Here is a 19108-nt window from a genome sequence, read left to right as displayed (position 1 = left end):
AGTCTTAGTCTTAGTAGTCTTAGTAGACTTAGTAGTCTTAGTCTTAGTATTCTTAGTCTTAGTAGTCTTAGTCTTAATAGTCTTAGTCTTAGTAGTCTAAGTCTTCGTCTTTGTCTTAGTAGTCTTAGTAGTCTTAGTCTTAGTAGTCTTAGTAGTCTTAGTAGTCTTTGTCTTAGTAGTCTTAGTAGTCTTAGACTTAGTAGTCTTAGTAGTCTTAGTCTTTGTCTTAGTAGTCTTAGTAGTCTTAGTAGTCTTTGTCTTAGTAGTCTTAGTCTTAGTAGTCTTAGTCTTAGTAGTCTTAGTCTTAGTAATCTTAGTCTTAGTAGTCTTAGTAGTCTTAGTCTTAGTAGTCTTAGTCTTAGTAGTCTTAGTAGTCTTAGTCTTAGTAGTCTTAGTCTTAGTAGTCTTAGTAGTCTTAGTCTTAGTAGTCTTAGTCTTAGTAGTCTTAGTCTTAGTAGTCTTAGTACTCTTAGTCTTAGTAGTCTTAGTCTTAGTAGTCTTAGTAGTCTTAGTCTTAGTAGTCTTAGTCTTAGTAGTCTTAGTAGTCTTAGTCTTAGTAGTCTTAGTCTTAGTAGTCTTAGTAGTCTTAGTAGTCTTAGTCTTAGTAGTCTTAGTAGTCTTAGTCTTAGTAGTCTTAGTAGTCTTTGTCTTAGTAGTCTTAGTAGTCTTAGTCTTAGTAGTCTTCGTAGTCTTAGTAGTCTCAGTCTTAGTAGTCTTAGTAGTCTTAGTCTTAGTAGTCTTAGTCTTAGTAGTCTTAGTAGTCTCAGTCTTAGTAGTCTCTGTCTTAGTAGTCTTAGTAGTCTCAGTCTTAGTAGTCTCTGTCTTAGTAGTCTTAGTAGTCTTAGTAGTCTCAGTCTTAGTAGTCTTAGTAGTCTTAGTAGTCTCAGTCTTAGCAGTCTTAGTAGTCTTAGTAGTCTTAGTCTTAGTAGTCTTAGTCTTAGTAGTCTTAGTCTTAGGAGTCTTAGTCTTAGTAGTCTTAGTCTTAGTAGTCTTAGTAGTCTTAGTCTTAGTAGTCTTAGTCTTAGGAGTCTCAGTAGTCTTAGTAGTCTTAGTAGTCTTAGTAGTATTAGTAGTCTTAGTCTTAGTAGTCTCTGTCTTAGTAGTCTTAGTAGTCTCAGTCTTAGTAGTCTCTGTCTTAGTAGTCTTAGTAGTCTCAGTCTTAGTAGTCTTAGTAGTCTTAGTAGTCTCAGTCTTAGCAGTCTTAGTAGTCTTAGTAGTCTTAGTCTTAGTAGTCTTAGTCTTAGTAGTCTTAGTCTTAGTAGTCTTAGTCTTAGTAGTCTTAGTCTTAGTAGTCTTAGTAGTCTTAGTCTTAGTAGTCTTAGTCTTAGTAGTCTTAGTCTTAGTAGTCTTAGTAGACTTAGTAGTCTTAGTAGACTTAGTAGTCTTAGTAGTCTTAGTCTTAGTAGTCTCAGTAGTCTTAGTAGTCTTAGTCTTAGTAGTCTTAGTAGTCTTAGTCTTAGTAGTCTTAGTAGTCTTATTAGTCTTATTAGTCTTAGTAGTCTTAGTCTTAGTAGTCTTAGTCTTAGTAGTCTTAGTCTTAGTAGTCTTAGTCTTAGTAGTCTTAGTCTTAGTAGTCTTAGTAGTCTTAGTCTTAGTAGTCTTAGTATTAGTAGTCTAAGTCTTCGTCTTTGTCTTAGTAGTCTTAGTAGTCTTAGTAGTCTTAGTCTTAGTAGTCTTAGTAGTCTTTGTCTTAGTAGTCTTAGTAGTCTTTGTCTTAGTAGTCTTAGTAGTCTTAGACTTAGTAGTCTTAGTAGTCTTAGTCTTTGTCTTAGTAGTCTTAGTAGTCTTAGTAGTCTTAGTCTTAGTAGTCTTAGTCTTAGTAGTCTTAGTAGTCTTTGTCTTAGTAGTCTTAGTAGTCTTAGTCTTAGTAGTCTTAGTAGTCTTAGTCTTAGTAGTCTTAGTCTTAGTAGTCTTAGTAGTCTTAGTCTTAGTAGTCTTAGTCTTAGTAGTCTTAGTCTTAGTAGTCTTAGTCTTAGTAGTCTTAGTAGTCTTAGTCTTAGTAGTCTTAGTAGTCTTAGTCTTAGTAGTCTTAGTAGTCTTAGTCTTAGTAGTCTTAGTCTTAGTAGTCTTCGTAGTCTTCGTAGTCTTAGTAGTCTTAGTAGTCTTAGTAGTCTTATTAGTCTTAGTAGTCTTAGTAGTCTTAGTCTTAGTAGTCTTAGTCTTAGTAGTCTTAGTAGTCTTAGTCTTAGTAGTCTTAGTAGTCTTTGTCTTAGTAGTCTTAGTAGTCTTAGTCTTAGTAGTCTTAGTAGTCTTAGTCTTAGTAGTCTTCGTAGTCTTAGTAGTCTCAGTCTTAGTAGTCTTAGTAGTCTTAGTAGTCTTAGTCTTAGTAGTCTTAGTCTTAGTAGTCTCAGTCTTAGTAGTCTTAGTAGTCTTAGTCTTAGTAGTCTTAGTCTTTGTCTTAGTAGTCTTAGTAGTCTTAGTCTTAGTAGTCTTAGTAGTCTTTGTCTTAGTAGTCTTAGTAGTCTTAGTCTTAGTAGTCTTAGTAGTCTTAGTAGTCTTAGTCTTAGTAGTCTTAGTCTTAGTAGTCTTAGTCTTAGTAGTCTTAGTAGTCTTAGTCTTAGTAGTCTTAGTCTTAGTAGTCTTAGTAGTCTTAGTCTTAGTAGTCTTTGTCTTAGTAGTCTTAGTAGTCTTAGTCTTAGTAGTCTTTGTCTTAGTAGTCTTAGTCTTAGTAGTCTTAGTAGTCTTAGTCTTAGTAGTCTTAGTAGTCTTAGTCTTAGTAGTCTAGTAGTCTTAGTCTTAGTAGTCTTAGTAGTCTCAGTCTTAGTAGTCTTAGTAGTCTTAGTAGTCTTAGTCTTAGTAGTCTTAGTCTTTGTCTTAGTAGTCTTAGTCTTAGTAGTCTTTGTCTTAGTAGTCTTAGTCTTAGTAGTCTTAGTCTTAGTAGTCTTAGTCTTAGTCTTAGTAGTCTTAGTCTTAGTAGTCTTAGTCTTAGTAGTCTTAGTCTTAGTAGTCTTAGTCTTAGTAGTCTTAGTCTTAGTAGTCTTAGTAGTCTTAGTCTTTGTCTTAGTAGTCTTAGTAGTCTTAGTCTTAGTAGTCTTAGTAGTCTTAGTAGTCGTAGTCTTAGTCTTAGTAGTCTTAGTCTTAGTAGTCTTAGTAGTCTTAGTCTTAGTAGTCTTAGTCTTTGTCTTAGTAGTCTTAGTAGTCTTAGTAGTCTTAGTCTTAGTAGTCTTAGTCTTAGTAGTCTTAGTAGTCGTAGTCTTAGTCTTAGTAGTCTTAGTCTTAGTAGTCTTAGTCTTAGTAGTCTTAGTAGTCTCAGTCTTAGTAGTCTTAGTAGTCTTAGTAGTCTTAGTAGTCTCAGTCTTAGTAGTTTTAGTAGTCTTAGTAGTCTTAGTCTTAGTAGTCTTAGTCTTAGTAGTCTTAGTAGTCTTAGTCTTAGTAGTCTTAGTAGTCTTAGTCTTAGTAGTCTTAGTAGTCTTAGTAGTCTTTGTCTTAGTAGTCTTAGTCTTAGTAGTCTTAGTAGTCTTTGTCTTAGTAGTCTTAGTAGTCTTAGTCTTAGTAGTCTTAGTAGTCTTAGTCTTAGTAGTCTTAGTCTTAGTAGTCTTAGTAGTCTTAGTCTTAGTAGTCTTAGTCTTAGTAGTCTTAGTCTTAGTAGTCTTAGTAGTCTTAGTAGTCTTTGTCTTAGTAGTCTTAGTAGTCTTTGTCTTAGTAGTCTTTGTCTTAGTAGTCTTAGTAGTCTTAGTCTTAGTAGTCTTAGTAGTCTTAGTCTTAGTAGTCTTAGTCTTAGTAGTCTTAGTATCAGTAGTCTTAGTAGTTTTAGTAGTCTTAGTAGTCTTAGTAGACTTAGTCTTAGTAGTCTTAGTAGTCTTAGTCTTAGTAGTCTTAGTAGTTTTAGTAGTCTTAGTAGTCTCAGTCTTAGTAGTCTTAGTAGTCTTAGTAGTCTCAGTCTTAGTAGTCTTAGTAGTCTTAGTAGTCTTAGTTTGAGTCTTAGTAGTCTTAGTAGTCTCAGTCTTAGTAGTCTTAGTAGTCTTAGTAGTCTCAGTAGTCTTAGTAGTCTTAGTCTTAGTAGTCTTAGTAGTCTTAGTCTTAGTAGTCTTAGTAGTCTTAGTAATCTTAGTAGTCTTAGTAATCTTAGTAGTCTTAGTCTTAGTAGTCTTAGTAATCGTAGTAGTCTTAGTCTTAGTAGTCTTAGTAATCGTAGTAGTCTTAGTCTTAGTAGTCTTAGTAATCGTAGTAGTCTTAGTCTTAGTAGTCTTAGTAGTCTTAGTAGTCTTATTAATGTTGGTCTTTGTCTTAGTCTTAGTAGTCTTAGTAGTCTCTGTTTTGGTCTTGTTAATGTTGGTCTTTGTCTTAGTAGTCTAAGTCTTAGTAGTCTCTGTCTTAGTCTTGTTAATGTTTGTCTTTGTCTTAGTAGTCTTAGTAGTCTTAGTCTTAGTAGTCTTAGTAGTCTCAGTCTTAGTAGTCTTAGTAGTCTTAGTCTTAGTAGTCTTAGTAGTCTCAGTCTTAGTAGTCTTAGTAGTCTCTGTCTTAGCAGTCTTGTTAATGTTGGTCTTTGTCTTAGTCTTAGTAGTCTTAGTAGTCTCTGTCTTAGCAGTCTTGTTAATGTTTGTCTTTGCGTGTTGCTGCAGTGAGTTGGTGGCGTCAGGTGGCTCTCCCGTGGAGCTCCGCGTCCTCTCCGCCGCCAGAGAAGCGCTGCTGCTGGGACTGGCGGACCCCAGCACGGAGCTCCAGTGAGGGAGAACGGGCGGACACCCCAGGGCACACGCACACACACACACACGTACACACTCACATACACACACACGTACACCCCAGGGCGCACGCACACACACGTACACACGTGTACACACGTACACACGTACACACATACACGTACACACTCACATACACACACACGTACACCCCAGGGCGCACGCACACACACACACGTACACACGTACATACACACACACACACACGTGTACACACATACACACGTACACACATACACGTACACACTCACATACATACACACACGTACACACATACACACACCGACGTACACCCCAGGGCACGCACACACACACACACACGTACACACGTACATACACACACTCACATACACACTCACATACACACACACACACACGTACACACTCACATACACACACACACGTACACCCCAGGGCGCACGCACACACACACGTACACACGTACATACACACACTCACTCACATACACACGTACACACATACATACACATACACACACACACATGTACACACATACACACGTACACACATACATACACACACTCACACGTACACACTCACATACACTCACGTACACACATTCATACATACACATACACACTCACATATACACACACAGACATACACACACGTACACACACTCACACGTACACAGACACAACAACAACAACAACCGCCATTCGCCACTAAGTGGCGGTGACGTCACCACGACGCTTGTGCCAGGCTATGTGCACCTTGAGGCCACGTGAAGTGTCGAATGCCCGCTGGAAGGAGGTCACGGGGCAGACCCAGGTGCCACGGGTCGACTGACTGAGATGACTGGCTGATGCACCACCTGTGCCCCCTACTGTGCCAACCTGCTGTGCTTTAGCCACCCGGCGCTCCGCTCGTTGTTCTGAGCGTCGCTCCTCCGCCCTCCGTTGTTGTTGGAGGGCGACTACCTCCACCTGCACAGTAGCGTCCTTCACGAGCCTCCTCCACAGAGGCCGATCTTGACACCGCTGGTACCAGTCATCGGCAAGTCCACTCAGCTCCACGTCCTCCTGTACCACGTCACTCCATCTCTTCTCTAGCCCGTGCCGCGCCCGTTTAGCCCCCTCGATCCGGCCGAACAAAAGCTCTTTCGGCATGCGGTGGCTGGGCATGCGGGCTACATGACCCAGCCAACGCAGCCTTGCCCGCCGGAGGAGCTCACCGATGGGACCTTGCCCAGGTCTTTCAAGGATTTGTGAGCTCCTCACACAATCCAGTCTGGTTAAACCCAGGATTGGTCATAGGCAGGCCAGCCTAAATGTTTCTAACCGGCGAAGATGTTCCATTAGGGGGGTCCACGTTTCGCAAGCGTAGAGAAGGGAGGGAATGACCGTGGCCGAGAAGACCTGAAGCTTAGTGCGGAGCGACAGACCAGGTAGCTTCCACACAGCGTTACGCAACCGATGAAAATATATTGCCGCTCGACTGATTCGGAGTGAGACCTCTGCTGTTAAACTGGAGCCGGTCATAAGCACACTGCCCAGGTATGGGAAACTCTCCACTCTCTCCACAACTGCCCCATCACCGATTGGGAGTTGTGGGGGTGGAGTGTCCGATGGTACAAAATACCCAGGCAGGTGCTTAGTTTTGGTGGGGGCACACACACGCACAGACACACAGACACAGACACACACACAGACACACACGCAGACACACACACGCAGACACACAGACAGACACACACTCACACACTCACGCAAACATGCACACACACACGCACAGACACACACACGCAGACACACACACGCAGACACACACACGCACAGACACACACGCAGACACACACGCAGACACACACACGCACAGATGCACACAGACACACACAGACACACACACACACACGTACACACACGCACGTACACACACATACGCACACAGACACACACAGACGCACACAGACACACACAGACACACACACACACGTACACACACACACGTACACAGACACACGCACACAGACACACGCACACAGACGCACACAGACGCACACAGACGCACACAGACACACGTACACACACACACGTACAGACACACACGCACACAGACACACACAGACGCACACACACGCACACAGACACAAAACAAAGATCCCCCATATAGCCTGTAACAGACTGTAGGGGCAAGTGTTGTTAGCGAGCACCTATGAAGGCCGGAACGGTACACGAGGGGGTGGGTGGCCAGCACCACGCCCGACCGCCTTTGTCTCCCTAGTGGCGATGTTTACACACCGCACCAGGTACTCATTTGAGGCTGAGTCGACCTAGGGGAGGCCCAGCACCGGTTCAGATAATCGTCACTGGTGTTGGCCGTGAGCGGGAATTGAACCCGGGTCGCCAGGTTCATAGCGCAGCGTAGCGCTAACCACTACACTATCGCTCCCCAGACACACATACACGCACACAGACACACACACACAGACACACACACAGACATACACACACGCACACACGCACACAGACACACACAGACACACACACACATGTACACACACACGTACACACACACACGCACACAGACACACACACAGACACACAGACACACGTACACACACACAGACACACACAGACACACACACACACAGACACACACACACACACACAGACACACACACACACACACAGACACACACAGACACACACACACAGACACACACAGACACACACACACAGACACACACACAAACCCCAGGGTGCAGATGACGACGCCGCCGCCGCTGCCGCTCAAAGTTCTCACCGTGCCCCCAGGCTGAACGTGCCCCCCCGTGCCCCCCCCCCCCCGTGCCCCCCCCCGTGCCCCCCCCCACCGTGCCCCCAGGCTGAGCGTCCGCGCCTTCTGGGCCCACGAGTGCCGCCTACCCCCGGGGGCGCTGGCGAGGGCGCTGGGCGCCGTGAGGCTGCTGCACAGCGCCCGCACGGAGCGACGCTTCCTGGGAAACGCCACTCACGCCCTGCTACAGCGTAGCTCGCTCAGCCCCGACTACACACGGCCACTCTTCCTTCACCCGCTGGGGCACTGCGTGTTCACGGTGACACTCACACCATCACACACTCACACTCACCATCACCATCACACTCACCATCACCATCACACTCACGCCCTGCTACAGCGTAGCTCGCTCAGCCCCGACTACACACGGCCACTCTTCCTTCACCCGCTGGGGCACTGTGTGTTCACGGTGACACTCACACACTCACCATCACACTCACCATCACACTCACGCCCTGCTACAGCGTAGCTCGCTCAGCCCCGACTACACACGGCCACTCTTCCTTCACCCGCTGGGGCACTGCGTGTTCACGGTGACACTCACACACACTCACCATCACACTCACACACTCACCATCACACTCACCATCACACTCACCATCACACTCACGCCCTGCTACAGCGTAGCTCGCTCAGCCCCGACTACACACGGCCACTCTTCCTTCACCCGCTGGGGCACTGCGTGTTCACGGTGACACTCTCACACTCACTCACACACACACTCACCATCACACTCACACTCACGCCCTGCTACAGCGTAGCTCGCTCAGCCCCGACTACACACGGCCACTCTTCCTTCACCCGCTGGGGCACTGCGTGTTCACGGTGACACTCACACCATCACACACACCACTCACCATCACACTCACCATCACACTCACCATCACACTCACGCCCTGCTACAGCGTAGCTCGCTCAGCCCCGACTACACACGGCCACTCTTCCTTCACCCGCTGGGGCACTGCGTGTTCACGGTGACACTCACACACTCACCATCACACTCACCATCACACTCACCATCACACTCACCATCACACTCACCATCACACTCACACTCACGCCCTGCTACAGCGTAGCTCGCTCAGCCCCGACTACACACGGCCACTCTTCCTTCACCCGCTGGGGCACTGCGTGTTCACGGTGACACTCACACACTCACTCACACCACTCAGCATCACACTCACACACACACTCACCATCACACTCACCATCACACTCACCATCACACTCACCATCACACACTCACACTCACCATCACACTCACCATCACACTCACCATCACACTCACACTCACGCCCTGCTACAGCGTAGCTCGCTCAGCCCCGACTACACACGGCCACTCTTCCTTCACCCGCTGGGGCACTGCGTGTTCACGGTGACACTCAAACACTCACTCACCATCACACTCACCATCACACTCACCATCACACTCACACACTCACCATCACACTCACCATCACACTCACACTCACCATCACACTCACCATCACACTCACGCCCTGCTACAGCGTAGCTCGCTCAGCCCCGACTACACACGGCCACTCTTCCTTCACCCGCTGGGGCACTGCGTGTTCACGGTGACACTCACACCATCACACACACACTCACCATCACACTCACCATCACACTCACGCCCTGCTACAGCGTAGCTCGCTCAGCCCCGACTACACACGGCCACTCTTCCTTCACCCGCTGGGGCACTGCGTGTTCACGGTGACACTCACACCATCACACACTCACACTCACCATCACACTCACCATCACACTCACCATCACACTCACGCCCTGCTACAGCGTAGCTCGCTCAGCCCCGACTACACACGGCCACTCTTCCTTCACCCGCTGGGGCACTGCGTGTTCACGGTGACACTCACACACTCACTCACACACTCACACTCACGCCCTGCTACAGCGTAGCTCGCTCAGCCCCGACTACACACGGCCACTCTTCCTTCACCCGCTGGGGCACTGTGTGTTCACGGTGACACTCACACACTCACCATCACACTCACACCACTCACCATCACACTCACCATCACACTCACCATCACACACTCACACTCACCATCACACTCACCATCACACTCACCATCACACTCACACTCACGCCCTGCTACAGCGTAGCTCGCTCAGCCCCGACTACACACGGCCACTCTTCCTTCACCCGCTGGGGCACTGCGTGTTCACGGTGACACTCACACACTCACTCACACCACTCACCATCACACTCACACACACACACACCATCACACACACACACTCACACACACACTCACTCACCATCACACTCACCATCACACTCACACTCACGCCCTGCTACAGCGTAGCTCGCTCAGCCCCGACTACACACGGCCACTCTTCCTTCACCCGCTGGGGCACTGCGTGTTCACGGTGACACTCACACACTCACTCACACCACTCAGCATCACACTCACACACACACACACCATCACACACACACACTCACACACACACTCACTCACCATCACACTCACCATCACACTCACACTCACGCCCTGCTACAGCGTAGCTCGCTCAGCCCCGACTACACACGGCCACTCTTCCTTCACCCGCTGGGGCACTGCGTGTTCACGGTGACACTCTCACACCATCACACACACACTCACCATCACACTCACCATCACACTCACACTCACGCCCTGCTACAGCGTAGCTCGCTCAGCCCCGACTACACACGGCCACTCTTCCTTCACCCGCTGGGGCACTGCGTGTTCACGGTGACACTCACACACTCACACACTCACACTCATGCCCTGCTACAGCGTAGCTCGCTCAGCCCGGACTACACACGGCCACTCTTCCTTCACCCGCTGGGGCACTGCGTGTTCACGGTGACACTCACACACTCACTCACACCACTCACCATCACACTCACCATCACACTCACACCATCACACTCACCATCACACTCACACTCACGCCCTGCTACAGCGTAGCTCGCTCAGCCCCGACTACACACGGCCACTCTTCCTTCACCCGCTGGGGCACTGCGTGTTCACGGTGACACTCTCACACTCACTCACACACACTCACCATCACACTCACCATCACCATCACACTCACGCCCTGCTACAGCGTAGCTCGCTCAGCCCCGACTACACACGGCCACTCTTCCTTCACCCGCTGGGGCACTGCGTGTTCACGGTGACACTCACACACTCACCATCACACTCACCATCACACTCACCATCACACTCACACACTCACCATCACACTCACCATCACACTCACGCCCTGCTACAGCGTAGCTCGCTCAGCCCCGACTACACACGGCCACTCTTCCTTCACCCGCTGGGGCACTGCGTGTTCACGGTGACACTCACACACTCACCATCACACTCACCATCACACTCACCATCACACTCACACCATCACACTCACACACACACACTCACCATCACACTCACACTCACGCCCTGCTACAGCGTAGCTCGCTCAGCCCCGACTACACACGCCCACTCTTCCTTCACCCGCTGGGGCACTGCGTGTTCACGGTGACACTCACACACTCACTCACACCACTCAGCATCACACTCACCATCACACTCACCATCACTCACACTCACACACACACTCACCATCACACTCACACACTCACACACACACTCACACTCACCATCACACACACACACACTCACCATCACACTCACACACACTCACCATCACACACACCATCACACTCACCATCACACTCACACTCACGCCCTGCTACAGCGTAGCTCGCTCAGCCCCGACTACACACGGCCACTCTTCCTTCACCCGCTGGGGCACTGCGTGTTCACGGTGACACTCTCACACCATCACACACACACTCACCATCACACTCACCATCACACTCACACTCACGCCCTGCTACAGCGTAGCTCGCTCAGCCCCGACTACACACGGCCACTCTTCCTTCACCCGCTGGGGCACTGCGTGTTCACGGTGACACTCACACCATCACACACACACACTCACCATCACACACACACACTCACACACACACTCACCATCACACTCACACTCACGCCCTGCTACAGCGTAGCTCGCTCAGCCCCGACTACACACGGCCACTCTTCCTTCACCCGCTGGGGCACTGCGTGTTCACGGTGACACTCACACACTCACACACTCACACTCACACACACACTCACCATCACACTCACCATCACACTCACCATCACACTCACACTCACGCCCTGCTACAGCGTAGCTCGCTCAGCCCCGACTACACACGCCCACTCTTCCTTCACCCGCTGGGGCACTGCGTGTTCACGGTGACACTCACACACTCACCATCACACTCACCCCCTGACTCACACACTCACCATCACACTCACCATCACACTCACACTCACGCCCTGCTACAGCGTAGCTCGCTCAGCCCCGACTACACACGGCCACTCTTCCTTCACCCGCTGGGGCACTGCGTGTTCACGGTGACACTCACACCATCACACACACACACTCACCATCACACACACACACTCACACACACACTCACCATCACACTCACACTCACGCCCTGCTACAGCGTAGCTCGCTCAGCCCCGACTACACACGGCCACTCTTCCTTCACCCGCTGGGGCACTGCGTGTTCACGGTGACACTCTCACACTCACTCACACACACTCACCATCACACACACTCACCATCACACATCACCATCACTCACCATCACACTCACCATCACACTCACCATCACACTCACGCCCTGCTACAGCGTAGCTCGCTCAGCCCCGACTACACACGGCCACTCTTCCTTCACCCGCTGGGGCACTGTGTGTTCACGGTGACACTCACACCATCACACACTCACACTCACCATCACCATCACACACACTCACACACCATCACACTCACCATCACACTCACCATCACACTCACACACTCACACACTCACCATCACACCATCACACTCACGCCCTGCTACAGCGTAGCTCGCTCAGCCCCGACTACACACGGCCACTCTTCCTTCACCCGCTGGGGCACTGCGTGTTCACGGTGACACTCACACCATCACACACACACACTCACCATCACCATCACACACACTCACACACACACTCACCATCACACTCACACTCACGCCCTGCTACAGCGTAGCTCGCTCAGCCCGGACTACACACGCCCACTCTTCCTTCACCCGCTGGGGCACTGCGTGTTCACGGTGACACTCACACCATCACACTCACCATCACACACACACTCACCATCACACTCACACACACACTCACCATCACACTCACCATCACACTCACGCCCTGCTACAGCGTAGCTCGCTCAGCCCCGACTACACACGCCCACTCTTCCTTCACCCGCTGGGGCACTGTGTGTTCACGGTGACACTCACACCATCACACTCACCATCACACTCACCATCACACTCACCATCACACTCACCATCACACTCACCATCACACTCACGCCCTGCTACAGCGTAGCTCGCTCAGCCCCGACTACACACGGCCACTCTTCCTTCACCCGCTGGGGCACTGCGTGTTCACGGTGACACTCACACCATCACACTCACACTCACCATCACACTCACCATCACACTCACACTCACGCCCTGCTACAGCGTAGCTCGCTCAGCCCCGACTACACACGCCCACTCTTCCTTCACCCGCTGGGGCACTGCGTGTTCACGGTGACACTCACACCATCACACTCACACACTCACCATCACACACTCACACACTCACTCACACACTCACCATCACACCATCACACACACACACTCACCATCACCATCACACACACTCACACACACACTCACCATCACACTCACCATCACACTCACGCCCTGCTACAGCGTAGCTCGCTCAGCCCCGACTACACACGGCCACTCTTCCTTCACCCGCTGGGGCACTGTGTGTTCACGGTGACACTCACACACTCACACACTCACACTCACGCCCTGCTACAGCGTAGCTCGCTCAGCCCCGACTACACACGGCCACTCTTCCTTCACCCGCTGGGGCACTGCGTGTTCACGGTGACACTCACACCATCACCATCACACTCACACCACTCACCATCACACTCACCATCACACTCACGCCCTGCTACAGCGTAGCTCGCTCAGCCCCGACTACACACGCCCACTCTTCCTTCACCCGCTGGGGCACTGCGTGTTCACGGTGACACTCACACACTCACCATCACACTCACCATCACACTCACCATCACACTCACCATCACACTCACCATCACACTCACCATCACACTCACACTCACGCCCTGCTACAGCGTAGCTCGCTCAGCCCCGACTACACACGGCCACTCTTCCTTCACCCGCTGGGGCACTGCGTGTTCACGGTGACACTCACACACTCACCATCACACTCACCATCACACTCACACACACACTCACCATCACACTCACCATCACACTCACACTCACGCCCTGCTACAGCGTAGCTCGCTCAGCCCCGACTACACACGCCCACTCTTCCTTCACCCGCTGGGGCACTGCGTGTTCACGGTGACACTCACACCATCACACACTCACACTCACCATCACACACACTCACCATCACCATCACACTCACCATCACACTCACACACACTCACCATCACACTCACTCACCATCATACTCACCATCACACTCACCATCACACTCACCATCACACTCACACACACACTCACCATCACACTCACACACTCACACACTCACTCACCATCACACTCACCATCACACTCACACTCACGCCCTGCTACAGCGTAGCTCGCTCAGCCCCGACTACACACGCCCACTCTTCCTTCACCCGCTGGGGCACTGCGTGTTCACGGTGACACTCACACACACACTCACACCACTCAGCATCACACTCACCATCACACTCACCATCACTCACACTCACACACACACTCACCATCACACTCACACACTCACACACACACTCACACTCACCATCACACTCACCATCACACTCACCATCACACTCACACTCACGCCCTGCTACAGCGTAGCTCGCTCAGCCCCGACTACACACGCCCACTCTTCCTTCACCCGCTGGGGCACTGCGTGTTCACGGTGACACTCACACACACACTCACCATCACACTCACCATCACACTCACACACACACTCACCATCACACTCACCATCACACACACTCACCATCACACTCACCATCACACTCACCATCACACTCACCATCACACTCACGCCCTGCTACAGCGTAGCTCGCTCAGCCCGGACTACACACGCCCACTCTTCCTTCACCCGCTGGGGCACTGCGTGTTCACGGTGACACTCACACACACACTCACCATCACACTCACACACACACTCACACACACACTCACCATCACACTCACCATCACACACACTCACCATCACACTCACCATCACACTCACCATCACACTCACCATCACACTCACACACTCACACTCACCATCACACTCACTCACACTCACCATCACACTCACCATCACACTCACCATCACACTCACACTCACGCCCTGCTACAGCGTAGCTCGCTCAGCCCGGACTACACACGCCCACTCTTCCTTCACCCGCTGGGGCACTGTGTGTTCACGGTGACACTCACACACTCACTCACCATCACACTCACCATCACACTCACGCCCTGCTACAGCGTAGCTCGCTCAGCCCCGACTACACACGCCCACTCTTCCTTCACCCGCTGGGGCACTGCGTGTTCACGGTGACACTCACACTCTCACACACACACTCACACACTCACCATCACACTCACCATCACACTCACCATCACACTCACCATCACACTCACCATCACACTCACCATCACACTCACACTCACGCCCTGCTACAGCGTAGCTCGCTCAGCCCCGACTACACACGCCCACTCTTCCTTCACCCGCTGGGGCACTGCGTGTTCACGGTGACACTCACACACTCACTCACACTCACCATCACACTCACCATCACACTCACTCACACACACCACTCACCATCACACTCACCATCACACTCACCATCACACTCACACTCACCATCACACTCACTCACCATCACACTCACCATCACACTCACCATCACACTCACACACACTCACCATCACACTCACCATCACACTCACCATCACACTCACACTCACCATCACACTCACTCACCATCACACTCACCATCACACTCACCATCACACTCACCATCACACTCACCATCACACTCACACCACTCACCATCACACTCACACTCACCATCACACTCACCATCACACTCACACACACACTCACCATCACACTCACCATCACACTCACACACACACTCACCATCACACTCACCATCACACTCACCATCACACTCACTCACCATCACACTCACTCACCATCACACTCACCATCACACTCACCATCACACTCACCATCACACTCACCATCACACTCACCATCGCACTCACTCACCATCACACTCACCATCACACTCACCATCACACTCACCATCGCACTCACTCACCATCACACTCACCATCATACTCACCATCACACTCACCATCACACTCACTCACCATCATACTCACCATCACACTCACCATCACACTCACACTCACCATCACACTCACCATCACACTCACACACTCACACACTCACACTCACACACTCACCATCACACTCACTCACCATCACACTCACCATCACACTCACCATCACACTCACTCACACACACTCACCATCACACTCACCATCACACTCACCATCACACTCACCATCACACTCACTCACACCATCACACTCACCATCACACTCACCATCACACTCACCATCACACTCACACTCACCATCACACTCACCATCACACTCACCATCACACTCACACCATCACACTCACACTCACCATCACACTCACCATCACACTCACCATCACACTCACCATCACACTCACCATCACACCATCACACTCACCATCACACTCACCATCACACTCACACACACTCACCATCACACTCACCATCACACTCACCATCACACTCACCATCACACTCACCATCACACTCACACTCACCATCACACTCACCATCACACTCACCATCACACTCACCATCACACTCACCATCACACTCACCATCACACTCACACACACACACTCACCATCACACTCAGCATCACACTCAGCATCACACTCAGCATCACACTCACCATCACACTCAGCATCACACTCACCATCACACTCACCATCACACTCACCATCACACTCACCATCACACTCACACTCACCATCACACTCACCATCACACTCACACTCACCATCACACTCACCATCACACTCACACTCACCATCACACTCACACTCACCATCACACTCACACTCACCATCACACTCACACTCACCATCACACTCACCATCACACTCACCATCACACTCACCATCACACTCACCATCACACTCACACTCACCATCACACTCACCATCACACTCACACTCACCATCACACTCACCATCACACTCACCATCACACTCACCCTCACCCCCTGACTCACTCACTCACCCTCACACTCACCCTCACACTCACCCCCTGACTCACTCACACTCACCCTCACCTCCTGACTCACTCACACTCACCCTCACACTCACCCTCACACTCACCCTCACACTCACCCCCTGACTCACTCACACTCACACTTTGACCCCACCCCTGCCCCCACTCCTGCCCCCCACCCCTGCCCCCACCCCTGCCCCCACCCCTCCCTCCCGTGTAACCCCCTAGGACTACACCATCGACTCCAGCTGGAAGCGGAGCCACTCCATGCAGACGCCACTCTTTGTCGAGACTCAGGGCAGCGCCACCACCGCCTCCGCCGCCACCACCGCCTCCACCGCCTCCGCCGCCACCGCCGCCTCCACCGCCTCCGCCGCCACCGCCGCCTCCACCGCCTCCGCCGCCACCGCCCAGGGACAGCAGCGTCCGTCCGCCGCCGCCGCTGGTGGCAGAGTGAGGGCCACGCCAATCCAGGCGGAGTTCAGTCTCACCCAGGAAGCAGGTGTGATGTCAGCCGGCGGCGGCAGCGGCGGCGGCTTAACGCAAAACTTGTACAGCGCTGTCCTCCGGACGCTCTCGTCCCTTCGCCTGATGAAGGCCGCTTGTGCTGTGGCTGAAACGTCGTGGGAATTCTACCGCGTTCCTCTGTTCCATCGGTTTCTTATTTTATCGGCGTTCTGCGTGGCGGTGGCTTTTACCGAAAGGACCGAAGAAGATGAATCCTTGCAGTCGCGACAGCTTTTAAATCGAAAACTTTGTATAGACTGGTCAGGGGCGAGCGCTGTGTGTTCGACTACCCGAATAATTATATTCTCCGGGTCGTTGGGTGAAGCCGCCTAGATGGAGCAAGTAATAATAATAATTATAATAATAATTAAAATATATATAACGTTATCGCGGACGTTTCGATAGCAACGCAAGCGGTCGGCGTCGGGTGGAAAAAAACAAACTATAGCGGGTTCTGAGCAGCCGCACTCTGGCTGAGTTTTTCACCTGATGACGATGGCGTGTGTTGCTATCGGACCGTGCGCAGGACTGTTGTTTATTTATTATTATTATTATCATCATCATCCTTTGCTTTGTCCACGTGACTTGGACCGACAGGCCCCCGGGAGAATCTGAATTCCTGCAGTCACGAACGATTTAAGTCAAGGTGCACCAAATTGTTTATTCGTGCTCCGTAGGAACCTCCCGGTTGGTTACACCACCAGTAGCAGCAGCAGCAGTAGTAGCAGCAGCAGCAGTAGCAGCAGCAGTAGCAGCAGCAGTAGCAGCAGTAGCAGCAGCAGCAGTAGCAGCAGTAGTAGTAGTAGCAGCAGTAGCAGCAGTAGTAGTAGTAGCAGCAGTAGCAGTAGCAGCAGTAGTAGTAGCAGCAGTAGCAGCAGCAGCAGTAGCAGCAGTAGCAGTAGCAGCATCAGTAGCACCAGCAGCAGCAGCAGTAATAGCAGTAGCAGCAGCAGTAGCAGCAGTAGCAGCAGCAGTAGCAGCAGCAGTAGCAGCAGCAGCAGCACCAGCACCACCAGCACCAGCAGCAGTAGCAGCAGCAGCAGTAGCAGCAGCAGCAGTAGCAGCAGCAGTAGCAGCAGCACCACCAGCACCAGCAGTAGCAGCAGCAGCAGTAGCAGTAGCCCACAGGGGATCATTGTGTCTGTCTGTTGGTGCATTCATAAAGGGGAGGGGTGGGGCTGGGTGGGAGGGGTGGGGCTGGGTGGGAGGGGTAGGGCTGGGTGTTGAGGGGCTGGTCACCCCGTGGTGCCCTTATAAAACTCAACGTTTAACTCGCGCCGGCTTGTGCCCGCCCTCACAGTCGGGCATATTGTGTGGAATACACCACGTGGTGGTGCCTCCGTTGTTGACCCTGGCCATTGACCCTGGCCATTGACCCTGGCCATTGACCCTGGCCATTGACCCCTGGCCATTGACCCTGGCCATTGACCCTGGCCATTGACCCTGGCCATTGACCCTGGCCATTGACCCTGGCCATTGACCCTAGCCATTGACCCTGGCCATTGACCCTGGCCATTGACCCTGGCCATTGACCCTGGCCATTGACCCTGGCCATTGACCCTAGCCATTGACCCTGGCCATTGACCCTGGCCATTGACCCTGGCCATTGACCCTGGCCATTGACCCTGGCCATTGACCCTGG

The 19108-nt window shown here is 51.2% G+C and overlaps 2 protein-coding genes and 1 long non-coding RNA gene across 3 annotated transcripts in view; 2 read left to right on the top strand and 1 right to left on the bottom strand.

Moving 5' to 3' along the window:
• Positions 1-8669, top strand: part of LOC142908070 (DNA-dependent protein kinase catalytic subunit-like) — a 32645-nt gene extending 23976 nt beyond the window's left edge. Inside the window, exons 11-12 of the mRNA XM_076058242.1 lie at positions 4563-4664; positions 7533-8669. Of these exons, the coding sequence (XP_075914357.1) occupies positions 4563-4664; positions 7533-7953 (523 nt within the window). The 3' untranslated portion in view covers positions 7954-8669. The remainder of the gene's footprint in view (positions 1-4562; positions 4665-7532) is intronic.
• LOC142908072 (uncharacterized) overlaps positions 1-19108 on the bottom strand; it is a 151811-nt gene that overhangs the window by 75814 nt on the left and 56889 nt on the right. The gene's annotated exons all lie outside the window — the stretch shown is intronic.
• The window catches only part of LOC116937435 (DNA-dependent protein kinase catalytic subunit-like), a 69801-nt gene continuing 60968 nt past the window's right edge, over positions 10276-19108 (top strand). The window contains exons 1-2 of the mRNA XM_076058241.1: positions 10276-10336; positions 17188-17461. Coding sequence (XP_075914356.1) covers positions 17227-17461 — 235 coding nt within the window. The 5' untranslated portion in view covers positions 10276-10336; positions 17188-17226. The remainder of the gene's footprint in view (positions 10337-17187; positions 17462-19108) is intronic.

The sequence above is a fragment of the Petromyzon marinus genome (genome assembly GCF_048934315.1).
Source record: "Petromyzon marinus isolate PM22_M1 ecotype Great Lakes invasive population chromosome 69 unlocalized genomic scaffold, UKy_Petmar_22M1.pri1.0 chr69_unloc.1, whole genome shotgun sequence".
Taxonomy (NCBI): Eukaryota; Metazoa; Chordata; class Hyperoartia; order Petromyzontiformes; family Petromyzontidae; genus Petromyzon; species Petromyzon marinus.
The sequence above is the reverse complement of the archived record's forward strand: the minus strand, read 5'-3'. Positions and strand labels throughout refer to the sequence as shown.